Below are 21,521 nucleotides of genomic sequence, written 5' to 3' on the forward strand. Positions count from 1 at the left end.
CAGTCTGGTGCCATTGATTCCATCCAGATACTTACTCGATAACCAATGTCGCAATTGGCAGGATAACATTGTTCCATGTCTTGGATCACCGTGCTATCATCCAAGCTATGAAACAATGTCACACAGCAAGTACAACAAATCGCACACGATGATTTATACCCTGCTTTCTCAAAGGGGAAACGGCTGAAGCCTAGGAGTCGCAGAGGGCAAGGGAGTCGAAATTGGGGAATGATGAACCTGTGGGGTTTTAACTGAGTGCGTGCAATACTGGAATCTACTACAATGATCACAGGATACATGTGGCGAGCGCACACCAAAGAAATAGTGCGCTGTGACAGATCGGGTGCTTTAGTTTTGCCAAAGGTTGCTCTGGTAAATGAGCAATGACCAGCGCTCCTCGAACCAAGCTTCTGTTTCGCGCCTGCATGTACCGGCATGTGCTAGGTCAACACAAAGCGTAGCGTCCAAGTGCATACAACGAGGCTCCTGCATCCATAAACTCAGATCCGTATCAGAAAACTACAATTGGTTGAAGCGGTAGAGTACGGGCTGCTCGAGTTTTGCATGAATGTCACCTACACATGAATATTCATTAGGAACCAAAAATGACCACATAACAAAGGAAGAGCGCACTCATATTGACCATCAAAACTCGGTTCACGATAAGACCCAACACCCCCTGTGGAAGTTCGCCTCGCGTGTACTTGATCACACGCAGCAAATTTCGGATAGAAGCTACAATGTGCGGGTTGCAGCTATCATCTGTCGGGGAAGTTTCGTACAGCGAGAGGAAGTAAGAATAGTGAGAGAGTTGGTGCGATGCTAGAGAGATGCTTAAGAAGAGCATATTGATATCAATCGTAAATGGTGGGCACCCAAGTGCTGACTAAGTAAAACGTTCGACAAAAGTCGGCATGAAAGAAGATAGATTGGCTTGAAGCTTGAGCTTCAAGAACGGTATCATATTACTGACTACATCGAATTTTAGTCCTTCGTAGTAGCCGCTGCTTCAGCATCACGGTGCGCTCGCCTAGTCTGGGCTTCCTCGACCAAGTCATTCAACAGCTCAATCTCGTCAATGAACTTCTTCGGCCGCTTTTTCTTCACGACGCTGAGCATGGTTTCATTCGAAACGATGTAAACCCTTTGCTCGGGCATGTTCGCATTCTCCAGGTTGTCTTTGACGCTCTGGCGGGTCTGCTGAATGAACTGCTGCCGGGCAGTCTGATAGAGCTTCTTTTTTTGATCCTCGTTTTCATCATCATCGCTGTCGTACCCCATATCCTTCATGACGTTACGAATGTGCTGGTCCGCCTTAGAGCGGACGATGTACGTGGGGATCTTGAAACGCCTGCAGTTGGTGAGGATGGCAATGTCCGTCATCGTGAAGCGATTGTCGAACAAGACGATGATGCAGTCAAAGACGTAGAGTCCTTGTGCGTTGAAGTACTGCCAGTCTGGGATCTTGAGCGTGCCCGCGCCAGGGATGTCGTACCAGACATAGGGGTATTCCGCATTGGAGTTACCGTATCTGGCCAGGTTCAGCGTTGTCTGGGTGACGCCAGTGGCGGCAGATCTGATATCCTCATCACGCAAGCCACGCAAGGCATTGATGAGAGATGATTTTCCTCCACCTGCCACCCCGGCTATTGCAAAGTGGAAGAGATCCTCGCGGTATTGAACCCTCCGCTTGGCAGCGAGAACCTCTTGATGTGTGGGCGTTACGACAGGTTGAATACCACCTTTCAACTTGCGTTCAGCTTCCTCCTTGACAGCATTGACCACCTTTACTTCCTCCTTCGCTGCTTTCTTTGATGTGTTAGCCGCCTCCTGAGTAGCAGTCACCTTCCTCTTCTCCTCGTTGGCAGCCACTTCGAGTTTCTTGGCCTGCTCCTGTGCGGCTGCCGCGGCTTGCATGGCGGCCTGCTGAGCTTCCATAGCCTTTTGCTGCGATTCTTGATTCGCCCAGATGAGCTTGGTGATCTCAGCCCAGGCAGCCCCGGCATCCTCGCGGGCTCTCTCAGCAGCCTTTTTCTGCGATTCTTGATGCGCCTGCATGAGCTTGGCGATCTCAGCCCAGGCAACCTCGACATCCTCGCGGGCTCGCTCGGCAGCCTTTTTCTGCGATTCTTGATGCGCCTGTATTAACTTTGTGATCATAGCCCTGGCAGCCTCGGCGTCCTTGAGGGCTTGCTCAGCAGCCGCCTCTGCGCGGACTTCTTGCCGGAGTTGGCTGAACCAATTTTCCATCTCTGTGATCAAAAAATGGTAGTGCGTGGACCTGTTAATCGTCTCGTTGCATGATGGCCTCTATCTCTCGAGCTGAAGACGCTTACTGGTATGTGTAGGTTTTGAAGAGAAAAATCAGGTAACAGCGTTGGTCGGAATAAGTGCCGTAGATTTGCAGGATAAGAACGAAGCACTCCCTTGAGGCGTTTTGTATGATGCCGCGTGCATATCAAGCCACTGAATGCGGGCAGGCATTGATCATAGGTCAGCTAGGGCTATGGGCTGTACGATGTCCACAAGTCTGCGTGATTGGAAGCAACGAAACAATGATGATCAAATTGAGTATTTCATGAACGGCGAACAGTCTAGATGTTTTTTTTCCCATTCTGTGCGCCCGAGGGGATCTCTGTGGACCGCGAATTGTCTTCACAGAATCAGCGTGGCAACACTGGACTGCACGCAGCCACACGTAGCATGAAAGTTGGGAATGAGTTCCTAGATCTTCCTAGATCAAGTTTAGGTGGTGACGATGCAGATCGATATTTGCGCTCAATCGAATTTGATGAGAGAAAAGTTTTTGAAGGAGGTGAAATTAATCGATGAGAAGGACTCACAACTCTCGTCGGAGACGCCACCACCGCCTGAGGTTGCGCAATGACGAGGAAAAACGTGCTGCATCCAATTGCACCGATATATGAAATCTGTGGAAGAACTGGCACTGGTTGAGCTCTGTGAATGAATGGCGGCTAAAGGATGCCTCGATGCAGTCCAAGTTGAGATCTATTGAGAAGCACTCGGGGATGATAAGAAATTATTTTTGAGCGCACCTGTGCGTATCATAGGGGAGACCATAACGAGTTGCTTCCTGACAGCGACTCGCTATATGAGTACCAGGGTTTGTTAAACTGGCACCTCCACGTCTTAAGTTCACCCGTCGGCTTCTCCACCAAGTCGCCTTTGTTGTTTGGAGATATGCTTCTGAGTGATGAACACTTGATACAAGCTCCTCCGCTGCCCATAAACTTTCCAGCCAGAGACTCGTCGTAAGCTTTTTCTTTCATTCTATGGCGCGGCCGCAGAGCCCAAGGCCAAGTTGATCCCATGGAGTTCTAGCCTTCTAGGTCAACTCGCCCAAAACTGACCCAAGCTAAGTACTTAGAACTAGACCACAGACCACGGGCACTCACATGCCCCATACATTGTAAATCAAGGGATGCGCTTACGAAGGACGTGAGGTTTGTAATCAGCTTGCTACAAAAACGAGATTAGTCCTAGGGATATAGTGCTACGGATAAAATCTCCTACAACTTGAAGTGAATACCGATCAAGGATGCAACAAGCAACCACGAACGAAAGATACCATAACCTATGACACAATTCAGAATAACATTGTGACATGACTTGGATAACATTCATTGAAGTCAAGACACAATGTTATCCTTGTTATCTGGACCCTGGCCCCATCGCCCGCGCGCAATGAGTAGTAAGTACAACATTGAAATTTGAAAAGCGTCAATATTTCGAGTTGTCACGTGATGTCAAATTGGTTCCGCGGAACCAATCGCAAATCGAACGAACTGGACCTGGACCGTTGAACTGCCTAGGCCCCCTACATGATTTACTCTCTATTCAAACCAATGATGCAATCCAGGGCATATGAACATCATACCACATTATAAACTAAGTACCAGGGTCCCATCAACCACATTACAAAAACGGCACATTCTTCATCTCCCCCGTCGCAAGAAAATCCTCATCAAACGCCTCCTCGGCAGCCTCCTCCTCATTCTCTCCACTCTCCACCTCCCCATCATACCCATACCCTTCCTCATCCCCACCATCCATCTCAAACTGCGCATCATCCAGCGACCCTGGCATACTCGTCATACTTGTGCTCCTTGGTCGTCGTTTCCGTACACTACCCTCTTCAATCTCTGCATCCTCATCGTCAGAGTCTAGGAACGTGGATGACGATGAGGAGCGTGAATCAAAGCCGCTTGGTGAAGATGACTGTGTGAGCGCTGCCAGTCCGCTGCTGAGACGTTCGAGAGATGACATCTGCCGTAGATGTGAGCTGCGCAGACCCATCGTTCGATTCGGCGTGCCCTCGCGCGCTATCACAGGCGGTGGGAGTGAAAACTGTTTCATCTCCCGCGACTGTCTCCGCCCCACGAGGCTGAAGTTCCGTAACCTTGCAAGAGCACTCTGGTTAGACGTGTCCGATCGTGCGCTCAGGGCTGGGGAGGGAGGCGTAAAGTCTGGAAGGGCGAACTCCTGGACTGGAGCCTTCCAATAATTAAAATCAGTGAACTCAGCTGCCCATTTCCGATGGATCGGAGGGAACATCTGGTCCACGATGTCGGTCATATGTATGTACCTAACAGTCCATGAGTGCGCAGAATATACGAGCACAACGAATTACGCACGATGATTTATACCCTGCGAGCTCAAGAAGCTCCATCTTGACCTCACCAGAGGAATCTATAGTGAATATCCTCGCACTCGGAACATTCACGCTGCGATACGACAGCGCGTCTGTTATCCGGTTCCCAAAGCCGGCATAGAACGGTGTGCGCGAGCTATCACCGAAAAGACGCTGGATATCCCTCAAGCATGCCATCTTGAATACTTCAGGCTTCCGCATGATCACCTCGCTGGTTCACGCATCAGTAACCTCGTCCCCTGGAGGATGAAACCAGCTCACCGATGCAGCGAAGCCATTAGCCGGTCGGGGCTCATGATGACGGGGCCTTCAGGAAGCTGATAGTCGTCTTGTTTGATGCCCTTGAGGTAGTCACGTGTAGAATCTGCCTGCCCGATAGCTCGTGAAGTGAGGTACATGATCTTGTACCCGTTGCGTCTGATATCGGTGTACAGCTTGGCAACACCGGAATGCGTCCAGTCGCGACCGATCATAGCAAAGACATGACCAAGGCCGTCGGACCTATGAAGGAGTCAGGTTAGATGCATACATAGCGATGGGAATGACGCACTTGGTGATTGTACCATCTATGTCAGACACGACAACAAGATCAGTCGAGTCCCATACAAATATCCGCGCTGTGCAGGCGGGCACAGTGGAATTGGACAGGGAAAAGGTGATGGTATTAGCGCCCGGTTTAAGGTCAAGGGATTTCTGGAGCAAACATCAGATGTTTGAAGCTGCAAGGATGGTGAAGACTCACCAATTGGTCCGAGGTCAACCGCAGCGTCTTGGCATACCTCTTTTGCGTCCTCGCAATCTTTGCCTCCAACGCCTTGGTCAATGGCTCAATGATTTCTGGAGCTTTGCCACCCTCAGGCGTGGCAGGAGGAGCCGACGCAGATTGAGGGAACACCGTACGATGGGCCACAAGAGAAACCGGTGTCTGTAACTGTAGAGCTATCATCAGCCTCTGTACTTATGATCCTCACAACACTCACGGATTCCAATGGAAGAGTATTCGACGCCCTCAGAATAGGTCGATCAGCCTCTGTTATATCCCGGCTCCGGCTCCACCACCTAGCCCAACTGCTCGACATCGGTTTCCGATGCGACTCCGGCGGTTCCGAATCGGCACGTTTCAACTCTCTTTCATCCCCACTCGACACCGGTTCTTGTTCATCGGCGCTACTCACCTGTTCTTCTTCCTCCCTCTCATCCATAAGCGACTGCGGTTCCTCTTCCATGAGTGGAGGAGGCTCTGACATCGCCCTTGATGGCTCCTTCGGCGCATTCTCAACCCACAACCTCAAAGCATCCATCAACGGGCTCCCATCTTCCCTCGTGATATACTGCCCGCCCGCCCACCGAATCACCAATCTCTCATCTTCTACCATCGTACGCGCCCTCACCTCCCCGCTCGCGCCAACCACCACCTCCTCAGACACAAGCTGAGTATACTCGATCCGTCCCGCCTCAAACAGACGCACAGCTTCCACTTCGTCACTCCCATGGAAGATCCCGCGATTTGACGTAGGCACAAGGGAGAGAGCAAATGACAGTGCTTGTCCTTCGATATGCACAAGGAATATGCGTGGATCGGATGGGAGCGTTGTAAGAACACCGCCCGAGCCAAAGCCGTGTTCAGGGAGTGGAAGGGGAGGATGATCACGCCCGAGTTCTCGTTCATGATCATATGGATGCTCATCTTCGTCATGAGACGGTAGAGACGAGCGGACGGTATGCGGACTGCCTTCGAGCTCAGGCGGAACACTCCTACTGCGCGCCAGAAATTCTTCGGAATCAAAATCGAGTGGAACATGCTCATCCACGATAGGTGCTTTGCCCTTGCGTGATAGATATGAAGATGGGAAGTGGGTATTTATTGGTGAGGGTTGGGGAAAGGCGCCCCATTCCCAGGAGTACTGCGGAAGTGGGATATCTTCTGGGGATTCGGAAACGGAGCGGCGGGCGGGAAATGTGGTTGTGGAAAGTGATGGGGAACGCTTACTTAGAGGAGAAGCGGCTGGTGGTGCGGTGGATGGGAAGGGGATGCCAGATGAAACTTGGGATGGCGAATCTGTAGGTCATTAGCTCAGTGTATGCAGTGAGTTCTATAAGACTCACGGGATACGCGTGAGGATGACGCGTCGCATGCTTGGGTTGAATGATATCCAGCCATGTCAAGTGCGATATCTGTAACACCTTAAGAATCCGATAAAAGAAATTGCACAGAATACACGCACCAGCTTTGTATTGCACTTCTGGACCGGGCACGTCGGATGGTAGCGCCAAAGGTTCCTCTGGTGGAGGGGTATGAGGAGCGCTCCTCGAACCAGGCTTCGGTTTCGCGTCCGCATGTATCGGAATGGGATGTTTCATCCCAGACGAAGCATTCAAGTCAAGAAACTCAGGCTCCTGCATCTGCAAACTCAAATCCATCTGCTTCCCATCACCGTCCGGCTGAGCTCCAGACCTTCCGCGTTCAAAGTCACCCTGAAGTTCGCCTGGTTCCGGGGTTGGAGAGAGTAGAGGGCTTGTAACGAGATCTTCTGGGATATCTTCGTCTGTCTCGAACACGAAAAACGCTTCTCCTGCGTCTCCGATTTTCATACTGAACGGGATGGGCGAGCCATTTACTGATACATTGACCTACTCCCAGCCATTCATGCTCCATTGAACACCTAAGGATTCTGACGAAAAGAGCAGACTTTGCGCACCTTCTTTTCAGCAGGTCTGAGTACTTGGAGCTTACCGAACCGCACATGGAATGGGGAGCAGGCGTAGATATCGCTGTCTGGTGAACCGGAGCTAGCAGATAAGGAGGGCGATGGTGCGCGCCGGATAACAATGACATCGATTGCCCCAGTGAGGGTAGATGGGTTGATATCCTTGTAGTACTGGTATGGAGCACTGATTGCGCTCACGGCGCCGCGAATGTAGTTCATCGCGTTCGCGATGTCGGTGCAGGCCTTGAAGATAGCTCGGGTTCGTTGCAGAGGCTGATGTCGAATGTAAAATGTTATTAGGATATTGGGGAGATTGTATGATGAACTATGTGAAGGCTAATAGTACGTTGCTCATGGTATGCGATGAAACACTTGCAGTAACAAAAGCACGAAGGTATGTAATCATTGATGTCACGTTCAAGGATTACCACTATGTAAAATCACGAGCCAGCTAGACGAATATGACATCCTCTGGTCAACAAACGTTTATCCATTTTATTCATAGCAACAAGTCGTATGTCTCCATAGCAGTGCGCATAATAATACAGGCTCATAAATCCGCGTAAGTAAACTAAAAAGTCTTGTTGTCAAACCTGGTCATATGCCATCAATCACATCATCAGAATCAAACGATGGTTGACTGAGTTGATAGCTTTCCTCATCACTGACAGTGGACGGGGGCCTTATCTGACCTGGTAAGCCAGCTCCCCTCCATGCAGCATATCCTCCCACTATATCAGTTGCATTGAGCATCCCAAGCTCATGCAGGGATGCCGCAGCTAATGAGCTCGTGTAGCCCTCCTGACAATATATGATGATCTTTAAATCATAGCGATCTGCGATTGCTAGTCGCGCTTCACAGCGCGGGTCAAAACGCCATTCTAGAACGTTTCGCTCGATGATGAGAGATCCATGGATCCCACCTTCACGAGCACGTTGGGAAGCTGGGCGAATATCCACAAGAAATACAGGCATGGGGTATGTGGCGTCGTGAAGGGCGTCGTAGGCTTGTCGGGGCGTCATTCGCTCGAGCTTTGACCGGGAATCAGAGAGAAGTTGATCAATGCTGCGAGATCCAGGGGGAGGAAGAAGAGGATCGATGGGAGTGCGTACAGACTTGGACAGTACATCCCACAAGGCAGCTTCATCATATGACGAGCCAATATGCCTTACAGAGGCAGCGAGGAGAGTACCCGTATTTTGAACTGCATCGACGCGTCCCAAAAATTTAGAGGATGCGAGGAGTACAGCACGCTGCACATCATCCTCATCTGACCCGCAGATAACGAGTGCGTTTGAAGTACGGGAGCTACTCCTTGTACTACGACTGCTTTGGGATGTACCAGTGGTGGCTATGGCGAAGAGGTACCGAGATGACTCGGGTAAGCGTGCACGGATATGAGAGGTGACAAGTTGAAGAAAACGACCATCATCTTTTTTTGAGAAAGTGAAGTGGACACCGATGCGGACACCGTCGACTGTGCGAGCTTTGGTGATCATACGGAGCGCGAGGCTCTGGGCAACCTCCTCGCGTACATCTGCAAGAGTGCGCGGGTTTGTCGGGAAACTGGGAGATGATTGGATGAGTGTCCGCTCGAGAATGATGGTGGATGGTTCAGACGATGGCATGAGGTCATGTGGTCGCTCTTCGACGTTTCTGATTCTTCGTTACTGTGCTGCTGCACGCGTCCGTTGGCGTTGAGAGCAACAACGAACAGCGCCTAGAGTGTCAGAAAACAATGCGGCCCAACTCACGAGCAACATACAGTTCGGCCCTTCGGGCCGACCCGTTCCGCATTGACTTGACCCAGTGCTGCACCCAAGCTGCACTGGACATGGAATAGACTGACGCTCTACCACAAAAACGTTGGCCATAGCTGTAAGCCAAACAGCAAGGAGATGTGAGTTTGATGAATAGAAGCAAGGATGCATTAATGCACAGCTGCCAGTGCCACCAAACATGATGCAGGGGTGTGTTACTTGGGAAATGGAAATTTGAGACCCAATCAGGTGAGTTCTCTTCCTCACGAACCTTACTTTCATCTGACCTTCCAGTGCACATGAACTGCCGATATTGAATAGGGTCTTCGTAACCAAAGAAAAACTTGCCCATACCAGGCTTATTGCCATTTCACTTGCAAAGATGCAGGGCATGACTTCCACCTCGACGCAGCCTGCAGATGTAACAGCCAGGATGATTCTGACACCAGTAATGACCTTGAAGAGTTCCAAAAATATTGCACCCATATCATACTTGCTGGATGGTCGGCGAATAACCAACGGACCGTTTGACGACCACGTCGTTAGACAATGGGATCTGCAGACGGGTAAGGACATTGAAGGCGCAAAATATTTGTGAGCAAATAGTTTATGCGGTGGCGGTATCAAGGGATGGTCGACGGGTTATCCTGGGTTATCACTGTTGGTGGAGATTTTGATACCGGGGAACTCAAAGCCTGTGAGGTTGAGACGGGCATCGTGAAAAAAAATACAAGGTCACTCAAGAGCAATCGGTCGCATCGATGTCAAGTTCGCAGATGGCAGTACGCTGTTGGCGAGCGGGTCGCTGGATCAAACCGCACGGATCATATATGGAATTTGATCACTGGCTGGTCCATTCAGGAGTGCTCATATGGTAGGTGCAGTTCGATTCTCTCCAGACATTAAGATTGAAGCTCGCAGCCAAGCCGTGGAATGGGAAGTGTCTTGATGTTCAATCACAGTAGGGCAAAAGAATCTCAAGATCTTATACCTGGAATTACATTTGCGCCATCGCTCTGGACCAGCAGAAACACAACCATCTTGGCTGCATTCGCTTTTATGGCTGACGACGCCATGACGCTTCATGACGCATCGACACTGAATACTGTCGGAGCCCCCTTTGAATGGCACACCAAGGCTATTCCTGGTCTAGCACTTTCATTCGATGGTGCTCTCCTTACCAGTGCTTCCGACGACGCCACCATCAAGCTCTGGGCCGTCGGGTCACATCAGCTCCTGCCTCGCTCGACGTTCAGAATCCCAATTTTCTTATCCCCTCACCTGGCTCACGCCAAATAGCTTACACGAGATTGCCCGACGATGATCAGCAGACCTATATATGCGACACTCCACCCGAAATTCTGGCCTGCATCTTGCCTGCGCCGGAAGCACAGTCCACCCTTCTCAAAGTACGCATTTAGCCATCTTCTGCGCTCTGAAAGACCAAGTGCCACCATCAATAATTTACTCGATGTATGCATCACGGCGTCCTTTTTCACCAAATATTGTACTGAGGCACACGAATCCAATGTTACAGTCTGACGCAACCAGTTTTAATCCTGCTGTCAAGTGTTGTAACACAACGACATCACCTGTCCCTAGGCTGCGAAGACCTCAGCCTACAATAGACCCGCAGGAACCTGCTTTCCTTCGCCATCTCCGCGGGCTCCTTCGCTTCTCTTCCCGCACGAACGCAGTTACTCCTCTTCGGAACGAACAGCCTCGCGATCCCCGGTGCAGTTCACTTAACCCTATTTTGTGCAGACTTCCCACTACCTCCAAAAAATCAGACTTTATTTTCCCCTTCTCCTGTCGATGAGTAGAACAAAGCACTAAGACAGATTTTTATTTCAATCAAATCTGGGGGAGATAAATCTTTTTTCGGAGTGGTCGAATTAATTTCGTCAGTGCAAGCGTGTAAGCAGCATCAGTCAAAAAGATACGCCTCTAAGGGGCGGGGTCGGACGTCGAACTCCCGGCATTCAGGTGTAAAAATCCAATTCGAGGCGGATGGTATAACCATCGCGCCCCGTTGGAGAACGATGGAGAGGCGGGGCGGCAGTATATATCCACTTGTTGCACCTGACAACCAAATTTTCTCGCTCTTTTGTTTGACCAAGCCTACTGAACCCTCTGGACCCTCCTGTGTCGTACTTCAAATGTCAGTTCAACTTGCCAAGCATGAATTGAAATCGAGGACAACATCGCTGGTGTCTACTGGTAAGGGATCAACGTCGCAACCTTCAGCTTGTCATGATGCAGACGTCCATAGTCTATGACGTCACTAAAAAGATAGCCAGTACTCACTCAGTACTGCGCACTGAGTGGCTAGTGACGGCTGTCAGAAATCATTTTCGCAAGGAGAATAAATAATAGGTATCGCAGTGTAGCACATGGTTAAACACAATAGCTGAGACGGAGACGATTCAATCGAGGCAAGAGACTCAGAACAGAGGCAAGGATACAAGATATGGTACATAGAACTCGAAACTGGAGCAGAATCATTCACTATCAGCGTTGTCACAGGATACATTAATCGAGTAGTCAGATATACTCGCAACCAGCAGGTGCTCATTCCTAATGCGACTTCAGGTGGTCGGAGTACCCATCATAGGCAGCCTGGGCATCCCCTAAGAGGGTCTTCAGAAGGGTGCTCTCATTCCCGCTGAAACTTCTATCGTCCCAATCGGCCGAGTCAAAGTGCATCTTTTCCCCGTTCTGTAGCCTGGACAGAACGATGGACTTCCACCTCTTCCACACTTTGGTATCGTTCGGGAGGATATCGTCCAATATCTTTGCGGGGTGGGATGGTTTCAACGCCAGCAGAACGAAGACTGCCATGGTGGTGCGCGTGCCCAACATATATTTCGTCATTAGCGGGCGCTTGAGGACTACATCCAGGAGCAGCCTTCTCTGGATCTCCTCCTTGTCCAGCGATGACAACCAAGAGTTGTATGCCCAAGAGACTCCGAGTGAAGCTACGAACATGATCTGTCCGAAGAGCGTGCCCTGCGGAATAAGCAATAGCTGCGCAACGAACTGCGCTGTGAGGATCAACGAGCATAGGCCGATATTTCTGTATTCTGGTTCACTGCCGAAGTGTAGAGAGAATTTTCCACGAGTAATGGAATTGACAGCGCCCTCTTCACCTAGAAGGACGATGACATTGTTATCCGCGGTGAGCAAGCCATCACCTCGCGGCGCTCCCGGCGCTGGGGTGGGATGATAGAATCTGAATTTTCCGGAACCGATGACAAAACATGATATCCCGCTTGCGAGGATTCCGAGCAGGATCATACTGAAGGAGTACCAGTCTTTGAAGAAAGCGCACGCGATGCAGGTGCCGATGGATACTGACATCGGAATGAAAGCGACCGCGCTGGTGTATTTCTTGAGTTGCTTTGGTGTCATCGTTGCTTCAGGGACGTAGTGGAGGTCGACGATTGTGACCCCAACTGGTTGGGTTTTTCTCCCCGGCACATCAATGCCCTGCTGCGTCTGGCATTCTTTTACCATCAAAGCAGCGAGGTGACCAGTTTCGGGGATAATCGACCCGGACTCAACACCCTTAAACTTGGGACCCTTCCACCCATCCAGCTCGAACAGCGTGGCGGGGTCGGTGTTGACTCCTGGGAACAAACCATCCCAGAAACGAGAGTTAGCGAGTTGGCCATATCTCTTGGCGATAAGGTATGATCCTGGCGAATTGTACCACCCCAACCATTTCCTTCCTTGGTATACGTGTACGGTTGCCATCGCAGAAACAGCTTCATCACCACCGAAAAAACCTGCTACTCCAGAGGCATCGAGAGTGAAGTCGGAACCTGAAAGAGGTATGTTGCGCATCGTTGACTGAACGAGACTTCTGGGGATCAAAGGAGTATATGGCATGTCAGTACGAGGCGAGTTTCTGCTCTGCTCAGCAGTCGCAAACGAACAGTTATAGGAATGGCACGCACAGGACACACGTCGAAGGTTGGGAACAGGCACGAGCGCTTGTAACCTGAAATTTCAAATCAAGGTGCTGTTAACTTACGATGGAACTGTCCGAAAATCTCAGGCTGTGCGCCTACTGCCAGTCGAGTCGACTTTATATGTAAGATTCAACACGACCACACTGCAACCATATGATATATATATACCCAGCAACCTACAGGTAGAAGCTGTACCGAGAAGGGCCCTAGATCATTGAGACGTAGTAGTGAGTCCTACACACGCATGTTCATTTCATAATCACTAAGGCTGTGAATGCAGGGCCATGGACGTCGTGGCCATATCTCGATCAAGATTCGAGCATATACAGCAAGCTATATTCAGTAACCTTCTGGCTAGCTTCTGGTAACCGTTCAAATATTATGATTCGCTGTGACCACGACTGGCAGGTCCACGGCTCGAAATACTAGGATCAATTATCCTCCAATTTACTCCTAATAACTCTCACTTGTCCCTCAGCAGGCTGGTACTATGAACTTCGGGACTATTTTAAATTATCAAGCGTTTGTAGGGCCGGGCGACTCGCATACGGGCATGCATCAACTTGCTATGGTTTATACATACATAGTACCGCCAGCTGTTGACGGTAATAATATATAGCCTCACCGCCGCTGTAACTCCCATGTCTTGACCATCCAACTGGGCTGCATTCGCCGTTATAAACACATCTAGCAGCACTTGCCTTGTATAACTCGTCATGAGCAGTGTGTTGAAATCACGTCTTGACCGCAACGCGCAGTCAGGCACTAATTCATCCTAGGCGCGTTTTGTCTAACTCACCATGTGAAAGTCGCACTTATTTCATTCAATGTGTAAATTCTGCTGCAGTCGTTAGGTAAGTCAGAAAGGGACAAGTGGAAATCTCCTCACGTATGTATCAACCAGCCCTCGAGGCGTGTGTATTATGACGCAAGTCTAACCATGACGTGCTGAGAGGCGTCGTCTGTCATACAAGTCAGAGTAATATCGGTTCACGGTGGTGCCCGTGTAGCTATAGGCACGAGAGAATGGCGGGAAGTGCGTGGATCATTTGAGTTCCGGGTGGATGTCTCACTGATACGGTCGACTACTTCGACAACCCAGGCTGCTAGGTATCGTATCTCCCAGGGTCGCTGACGGCGACCAGTCTGCTAACCTTGTGTGATCGAACGTTCGTCGATGATTGCAGAGTTTCAATGACCGATGGTTCGTGGAACGTAATGGTGCTAATCTCTGAAAGATAAGCATGATCACCAAAAATGATTAGCTAACCTTGGCACACCAGTCAACCACAGTTTAGCGCCTTTACCTACTCATGCCTTCTAGCGTATAGCGATCAATGAACGTGACTTTCTGTCACGTCAAACGAGCGCACATTCCTGAGCCAGAGGTATGAAGCCGGACTCCCGTGTACCGTATACGTCGGCATTTAGAAAATGAAATAGTAAGTGGTTCCCGGCTCCCCGTGGCCACGGATCTACCGCGATCCAGAAACTCCGGAATATGACGAGTACAAAGTGGGCCACAACCATAATCTATGCTGGTGAACGTGCATATATATGGTCCTTCCGAGACAGGAGGGATAAATTCTCGGTTCCCGAGCCGAGATATTTGCGATTGGAGATTCGAAAGTGGCGAAAGAATGAAATAGATCTTACACACCATTATCTTGCAATTGTACGTAGTGGGTGACGACGAGTGGATGTAGGTGTGGTGCAGGTAGATGTAATATAATCGGATAATCAGATAACATGAACAAATATCTTTTCAAGGTTGTTTACAATTGTTAGCATCAAACGTTTCATAGATCATCCAGGAACACTCGCACGGAGTACCCTCGCAGAGCTATCGCATTTTGCATGCCGTAGTCCGTGAAACAACGGACCTAAATATGCTGTTCCGTTCACGAAGGACGCTCCAATCAGCTCCATGGCATATGATAGGTCAGAGGGACAAACGTGCTTGAATTGAACCCATTCTTGGGTTTGGCAGGGGCCACCAAGTCGACTGTAGCTGTACACCGCTCCTTATTAATATTTCGTACTACATTCCGATGAACCAACATCAACCCACTTCCCCGAGAACTCATGAGGACGCGACTCAGTCTGTTTTTTTCCCTAGGACTTTACTGCACTGCGAGCGTCGCGTTTCCTACACAGATTGTATTGGATAAATCGTTGGCTGAACATCGTACGTATTTTGTGGTAATCTCAATCACACCTCTAGTCGCTCACGCGAATGAAAGAACTTTCCCCCAGGAAGCTTCACGGTCGTTTTCTGCACATCACAGATATTCATCCCGATCCGTTTTACGAACCTGGTACATCGCAATCCTCTGCGTGTCATCGAGCCGACCTCAAGGACAGTCGTCCGGCAGGTTACTACGGAACAGCATACAGGTGTGTCAATATCCCTGTTCTGATGCCCTAGCTGACGTTTATTCTAGCTCATGTGATTCGCCATTCAGCCTGACAAATTTCACGCTTGACTTCTTGGATGAACATTGGACCTCTGACATTGATTTTGTAATCTGTGAGATTCTCTTACCTAGTCCCTCCGTTCGACATAATTCTCACTCATGTGTCATGTATAGGGACTGGTGACAATGCAAGGTATGACTGGTCAGACAGCTTGAGATGCAATTTGACCAAGAGTATGCAGACACGACAATGATGACGACATACCACGACCGCTTGACGAAATATACGACTTGAATCGCGCTGTGGCCAAGAAGATGGAGCATGTATTTTTGAGCAAAGGCATTCCAGTCGTGCCAAGTTTGGGTAGGTTCTTTGCGCCTCCTCATAGAAACTTTCCTTAACAGTGCATTTCCTATCAGGAAACAATGACATATGGCGTAAGTGATTAACTTTTCCCGAGCACCCGACGAGTGTGTTGACTATTTATATAGCCCATGTAAGAACATCGGATCACGGGGCTCTTTTTTTACTGATCTCATTCACATTTCTACTAGAATACATTATCTGCTGGTATGATTGTTATTTTCTTTCTGCTCAGCGTTAATCCATAGCAAACAGGACCTAATAAGATTTTCGAAGAGTTCTCTTCGTATGTCTGCCACAGATATTAGTTACATTGGAGACCTTACAAAGCCACCAGGATATGGAGCGCATTTATACCCTCTGCATCGTCGGCATCATTTCACCAAGGAGCATACTTCTCAACGGAGATCATACCTGATGCGGTGGCTGCTATTAGCCTCAATACCTTATACTTTTATAAGAAGAATCAGGGTAGGTGATAGCATAACTTATTGGTAGGACTACTCACTGATGTGTATCAACAGCTGTAGGAGGATGTGATTTTACCGATCCAAACGACCCTGGAAATATTCACCTTGATTGGCTCGAGGAGCAACTGGAAGCGTTCCGATCTCGGCAGATGCAGGTAAGGGTTCTCAGAAATCTCAAAAGAAACTTTCTTGACGTCGTCGGGTAGGTTTGGATTACAGGTCAGCTGCGATTCTTTTGTTGAGCTGGACAACTTTTTATATCTTCATCACGTCAATGCAGGACATGTACCTCCCTCTGAAAAGAAGTACTTCCCGGAATGTGTGAGTACTCTAGGTAGATATGGTATCAATCGTCATCTCAACCTTGTCAGTATTACCGTTTCGTAGAGTTGAACCTGCGATTCCAAGATACGATTCTGGGCAATTTGTTCGGGGTGAGATTCGATATTCATGCTGTGTGGTTCAATTTAACCTTAGTTTTCAGCACTTAAATGTTGACCACGTATGTGCCGTCGTTTCAAAGCCACCCCTGGTTTATTAACACAATGCAGTTCTCTTTCTTGGACGCTGATGATATCGGCATGGACATGTCCGCAGAAATCTTCTCGGGCAGCACAATCTTCGAGACGCTCATCGCTGATTTTTTGGAGATACCAGAACCCCTCGAGGAGACTCACTACGACAACTATGCAGTAGTGAATGTTAACGCTGCCATTGTGCCAAATCCCTACATTCCATCCTTCCGAGTTTTTGCGTACAACACTACTGGACTCTCGGGTTTCGCAAGGGATGTCGGTTCCGATCCATATCTCCAAACAACAAAGGCGACTCGGCGGAGACGTGCCTTGAACGATAAACAAGTTCGCGCATCCAAGAAGCCGATGTGTGAACTCAAAACGTGGAAGTGCCAGTTTGACAAACCCTGGCACTCAGATAGCGAGTCGCCGTCAAGAAGCAACTCGTTGTGGTCGCCCCTGGGATACGCACAGGTACGCTCGTACCCCATGAGCAGTTCCGTGTGATAACACATGTTATTCACAGTTCTACATGCCAAGGCTGGAAGAATTCGATCAGACCCATCACCCAGAATTCGAACTCGAGTACATGACCTTCCCTCTTTCAGGGTTGCACCCCGATGAAGCAGCACAAGATATCACAAACCATCAATATGTTATTCCTTTACGGCTTCTGCCAGAAGAACTTCGCCAGTCCGGTACTGTGGAGTCAGTGTACACGCCTTACGAGTTAGACGACTTGACCATCCCATCGTGGTTGGATCTTGCCACGAGGCTTACAAAGGAGAAGGATCTTCGATTGAGGTTCAAGGAGTTTATGTACATGGGCGGGGAGGAGAGCTGACAGTTTGAAACGTATGCGCGGAAACGGACAAAGACGTTAAGATCCAAGCTATGTATTACATATTGTTGATGTATTGGCTGTAGGACTCGAGCTCGTTATAATGTTGTTATTGTTATACGATTAATATGTATTAGTATCTTGAAAGTGGCACAGCTGTAATAGTATTCCTGAACCTTACCATCACCCGAGCGCTATGTTGGTCCCAACTTGGATTGCAATGTGCATCGATGCATCCTTTGATTCATCGATAGAGGCTCGACTAGTGCCGGTTCTTCCACAGATTTCATATATCGGTGCATGCGCAGCCCTTGGATGGCAGTATGTTCTTCGTCATCCTTGCACAACCTCAAGGAGGAGGTGGCGACTCTGACGAGAACTGTGAGTCTTTCTCGCCCATTGAATTTCACCTCCTTCAGGTTGAACCTTCTCTTATCGATAAAATCGATTGAGCGCTCGTCACCAGTTGAACTTGATCTGGTAACTCATTCCCAACTTTCATGCAATGCGTGGCTGCGTGCCGGTCAACGGAGTTCCTTTTGGGCGCACAGAATGGAAAAACATGCACAGAATGTTCTCGCATCCATGAAATACTCAAGCCAATCATCATTGTTTCGTTGCCATTTCACGGTGACTCATGGATGTCATACTGCCCGTAGCCATAGCTAACCTATGATCAGCGCCTGCCCGCATTCAGTGATTCCCTTGATCTGCACGCGGCAACATACGTTCTATTCGAGATCAGTGCTTCGTTCTTATCCTGAAAATCCACAGCACTTATTCCGACCAACGCTGTTACCTGAATTCTCTCTCCAAAGCCTACGCATACCAGTAAGTTCCCTCAGCTCGAGAGATTGAAGCCGCATGATGCGATGTAACGATCAACAGGTTCACGCATTACTATTTTTGATCACAATCACATTCAGAGATGGGAAATTGGACCGCTCAGGAGGCGGCCAACGCGTGGAAGAAAGCAGCGGAGGAAGAAGTAAAGATGGCCATTGCTGCTAAGGAGGAGGCTGAACGCCAGTTGAAACATGGTATTCAACCTGTCGTGACGCCCACATATCAAGAGGTTCTCGCTGCCAAGCAGAGGGTTCAATACCGCGAGGATCTTTTCCACTTTGCAGTAGCCGGCGTGGCAGGTGGAGGAAAATCATCTCTCATCAATGCTTTCCGCGGCTTGCATAACAAGGATATCGGATCTGCCGCCACTGGCATCCCCGATACAACGCTGACCATGGCCAGATACGGCAACCCCAACGCGGAATATCCATATGTTTGGTACGACATTCCTGGCGCGGGCACGCTCAAGATCTCAGACTGGCAGTACTTCAACGCACAAGGACTCTACGTCTTTGACTGCATCATCGTCTTGTTCGACAATCGCTTTACGATGACGGACATCGCCATCCTCACCAACTGCAGGCGTTTCAAGATCCCCACGTATATCGTCCGCTCTAAGGCGGACCAACACATTCGTAACATAATGGAGGATATGGGGTCCGACAACGAAGATGATGAGGGCGTGGGCGCGGACCAAGAGAAGAAGCTCTATCAGGCTGCGCGGCAACAGTTCATTCAGCAGACCCGCCAGAGCGTGAAAGATAACCTGGGGAATGCTAACATGCCTGACCAAAGGGTTTACATTGTTTCGAATCGACTCATGCTTGGTGTCGTAAGGGATAAGCGGCCGGAGAAAGTCATCGACGAGATTGAGTTATTGAATGACTTGATCGGGGAAGCCCAGACCAGGCGAGCACGCAGTGATACAGGCTCCTTCCCACCACTGGTTCGAGTGTGGAGGGGCGGATTGCGAGTAAGGTAGATACAACTCACGTGCTACAACAAAAATTCAAACCCAGCCCAACTTTAATTCCCCTCACACTCTCACCAGCGGCTGGAAGATAACACTAGCCCACACCCGTTGTGCCTTCGGCACATGTCTACATATTATTTATTTGTATTAAATCTTACATTTACAAAATACTATATACTTTTATTTTAGTTCTGAGGACAGAGGACACGGGAGAATTTTTTGGGAAGGGCAAGAGTCAACAGCAAGACACAAACAGTGAGACTGAAGTTTACCTGGGACACTGGCTTGCAATCCCGTGGCCTCGTACCTCGGCCAGTGGGATGCAAGCCAGTGTCCCAGGTAAACTTCAGTCTCACTGTTTGTGTCTTGCTGTTGACTCTTGCCCTTCCCAAAAAATTCTCCCATGTCTCTGTCCTATTTTCTGCTTTCCCATTTCTCATTTCTCATTTCCCATCTCCCTCCTGTCTCCTGTCTCCCATCTCCTGTGTCACTGTTTGTGTCTTGCTGTTGACTCTTGCCCTTCCCAAAAAATTATCCTGTTTCCTATTTTCTGCTTTCCTATCTCCTGTCTCCCGTTCTCCTGTTCTCCCATCCTCCTGTCCTCCTCCTCCCATCTCCCCATTCACCCCATTTCTCCATTCTCCACCTTCCCATTCCCATGTTTACCCATTGCCCATTTTTCCTATCTTTATATTTTGGCATTTTCACACTTTCACATTTTCGCATTTTTCACATCATGTATACACAATTACAGTACATATACATCATTATTGTTTATCTATTTGCTTAGTGTTCTTTTTCTATCTTGTGGCTCAGACAGTATAGTAAGGGACGACGGTTTTTGGAAATTGAAACTCCGATTGACAGAACCACGTGAAATTTCTAAATCGAGGTTAAGCGAGCTAACCGCAAACCATGTGGCCTTTAGTGAGCTACGCGTCTCCCACACACAGCCACAAAACCAGTCTCCCTTTCTTCTTAGATTTGTCAACATCGTCAGCCACCGTGGCTAATGAAGTGGAATATGAATTTTATTCACTAAGACTGAACGTAGGGTTAGATACACTGCAATATATGTCGAGTATTTTTATTGAGTACAACCTTGCCGGTTATGATCTGAGTCATGGGCTAGCGACAATCAAATGGCCGCACTCGCACCTTCTCCTAATCAAGATCCTTCTGGCAGTCAGCAGATACCATCATTGGCTGACATTCAGTCACGCACTCTCGAAAAATTTGGTGTTAAGCCTTGTTTATGGCAGCTGAAAGTTGCCCAGGCTTTGCTCAAAGGGGACCAGGATGTCATTTGCACGGCAGGCACTGGAATGGGTAAAACACTTGGATTCTGGTTGCCTTTGCTGTTCCGTGATGGCGGCATTCAAATTATTATTACCCCTCTTAATATGCTAGGCAAGCAAAATGTTGCATCGCTGGCCAAGGCTGGCATACGTGGAATATCCATTGATGGTGAGACCGCTACACCTACGATCTTCTTGGTGAGTGCTGTGCTATAATGCGGCAAGTATCAACATCATCTTACCTATCACTCACACAGGCCATCGCGGCGCTGAAGTATCATGCAATTGCCATCAGTCCCGAGCAAATAATGAAACCAGACAGTTCATTTGAGAAACTACTGAAAAACGTGCTGTTTGTGTCACGGCTTATTAGCATTGTAATTGACGAGGCGCACTGTCTTACCGATTGGGGAGACTTTCATCCTGAGTACAGAGAACTCGAATGACTTCGATACATTCTGCCGTCAATAGTTCCCATCATGCTTGCATTGGCAACACTCACGAAACACTCGCTTTCGAATGCAATCCAACTTTTGCACATGCACGCCGACAGGATGACCTTCATCCGTCGTTCAACGGACCATCCGAACATCAAGATTGGGGTAAGAAAAATTAAGTATGCACTGAATAGTTATGCGGATTGTGTTTAATTCAATTACTTCAACAAGAGCTGACAATTATA

At 48.9% G+C, this 21,521-nt stretch overlaps 8 protein-coding genes across 8 annotated transcripts; 4 read left to right on the forward strand and 4 right to left on the reverse strand.

Annotated features, from left to right (window-relative positions):
- Positions 1-984: 984 nt before the first annotated feature.
- On the reverse strand, positions 985-2,037 carry EDB91DRAFT_1225094 (interferon-inducible GTPase-domain-containing protein; the record flags this gene model as incomplete). Its single annotated transcript, XM_041320962.1, has 1 exon — positions 985-2,037. The coding sequence occupies exon 1, from the start codon at positions 1,936-1,938 to the stop codon at positions 985-987; it is 954 nt and encodes a 317-aa protein (XP_041175338.1). The 5' UTR covers positions 1,939-2,037.
- A 1,719-nt stretch (positions 2,038-3,756) lies between these two features.
- EDB91DRAFT_1143967 (Lipin/Ned1/Smp2-domain-containing protein) lies at positions 3,757-7,801 on the reverse strand. The gene is made up of 9 exons (XM_041319120.1): positions 7,372-7,801; positions 6,898-7,303; positions 6,779-6,847; positions 5,653-6,731; positions 5,415-5,603; positions 5,223-5,365; positions 4,934-5,173; positions 4,656-4,883; positions 3,757-4,606 (listed from the first exon to the last, which is right to left on the reverse strand). Exons 1-9 carry the CDS (start codon positions 7,597-7,599, stop codon positions 3,937-3,939), a joined length of 3,252 nt encoding a protein of 1,083 aa, XP_041175339.1. The 5' UTR covers positions 7,600-7,801; the 3' UTR covers positions 3,757-3,936.
- EDB91DRAFT_551690 (uncharacterized protein) lies at positions 7,789-9,390 on the reverse strand. Its single transcript, XM_041327687.1, has 2 exons — positions 9,002-9,390; positions 7,789-8,947 (listed from the first exon to the last, which is right to left on the reverse strand). The coding sequence occupies exons 1-2, from the start codon at positions 9,007-9,009 to the stop codon at positions 7,978-7,980; spliced, it is 978 nt and encodes a 325-aa protein (XP_041175340.1). The 5' UTR covers positions 9,010-9,390; the 3' UTR covers positions 7,789-7,977.
- A 431-nt stretch (positions 9,391-9,821) lies between these two features.
- EDB91DRAFT_551727 (uncharacterized protein) lies at positions 9,822-10,716 on the forward strand. Its single transcript, XM_041327688.1, has 3 exons — positions 9,822-10,015; positions 10,068-10,614; positions 10,679-10,716. The coding sequence occupies exons 1-2, from the start codon at positions 9,903-9,905 to the stop codon at positions 10,438-10,440; spliced, it is 486 nt and encodes a 161-aa protein (XP_041175341.1). The 5' UTR covers positions 9,822-9,902; the 3' UTR covers positions 10,441-10,614; positions 10,679-10,716.
- Positions 10,717-11,569: 853 nt separating this feature from the next.
- Positions 11,570-13,189, reverse strand: EDB91DRAFT_551751 (uncharacterized protein). The gene has a single exon (XM_041327689.1). It carries the CDS (start codon positions 13,030-13,032, stop codon positions 11,719-11,721), a length of 1,314 nt encoding a protein of 437 aa, XP_041175342.1. The 5' UTR covers positions 13,033-13,189; the 3' UTR covers positions 11,570-11,718.
- A 1,720-nt stretch (positions 13,190-14,909) lies between these two features.
- Positions 14,910-18,161, forward strand: EDB91DRAFT_1143983 (Metallo-dependent phosphatase-like protein). The gene is made up of 17 exons (XM_041319121.1): positions 14,910-15,303; positions 15,359-15,512; positions 15,560-15,645; positions 15,707-15,725; positions 15,775-15,896; positions 15,953-15,970; positions 16,025-16,029; positions 16,088-16,103; positions 16,152-16,182; positions 16,234-16,367; positions 16,421-16,521; positions 16,573-16,585; positions 16,647-16,687; positions 16,738-16,800; positions 16,851-16,868; positions 16,918-17,355; positions 17,408-18,161. The coding sequence occupies exons 1-17, from the start codon at positions 15,201-15,203 to the stop codon at positions 17,723-17,725; spliced, it is 1,680 nt and encodes a 559-aa protein (XP_041175343.1). The 5' UTR covers positions 14,910-15,200; the 3' UTR covers positions 17,726-18,161.
- A 266-nt stretch (positions 18,162-18,427) lies between these two features.
- EDB91DRAFT_551902 (P-loop containing nucleoside triphosphate hydrolase protein) lies at positions 18,428-19,795 on the forward strand. Its single transcript, XM_041327690.1, has 2 exons — positions 18,428-18,553; positions 18,611-19,795. The coding sequence occupies exon 2, from the start codon at positions 18,651-18,653 to the stop codon at positions 19,548-19,550; it is 900 nt and encodes a 299-aa protein (XP_041175344.1). The 5' UTR covers positions 18,428-18,553; positions 18,611-18,650; the 3' UTR covers positions 19,551-19,795.
- A 1,509-nt stretch (positions 19,796-21,304) lies between these two features.
- EDB91DRAFT_1143993 (uncharacterized protein) lies at positions 21,305-21,515 on the forward strand. Its single transcript, XM_041319122.1, has one exon. It carries the CDS (start codon positions 21,319-21,321, stop codon positions 21,487-21,489), a length of 171 nt encoding a protein of 56 aa, XP_041175345.1. The 5' UTR covers positions 21,305-21,318; the 3' UTR covers positions 21,490-21,515.
- The last annotated feature ends 6 nt before the right edge of the window (positions 21,516-21,521 follow it).

The sequence above is a fragment of the Suillus paluster genome (genome assembly GCF_016628075.1).
Source record: "Suillus paluster strain FC165 chromosome Unknown EDB91scaffold_42, whole genome shotgun sequence".
Classification (NCBI taxonomy): domain Eukaryota; kingdom Fungi; phylum Basidiomycota; class Agaricomycetes; order Boletales; family Suillaceae; genus Suillus; species Suillus paluster.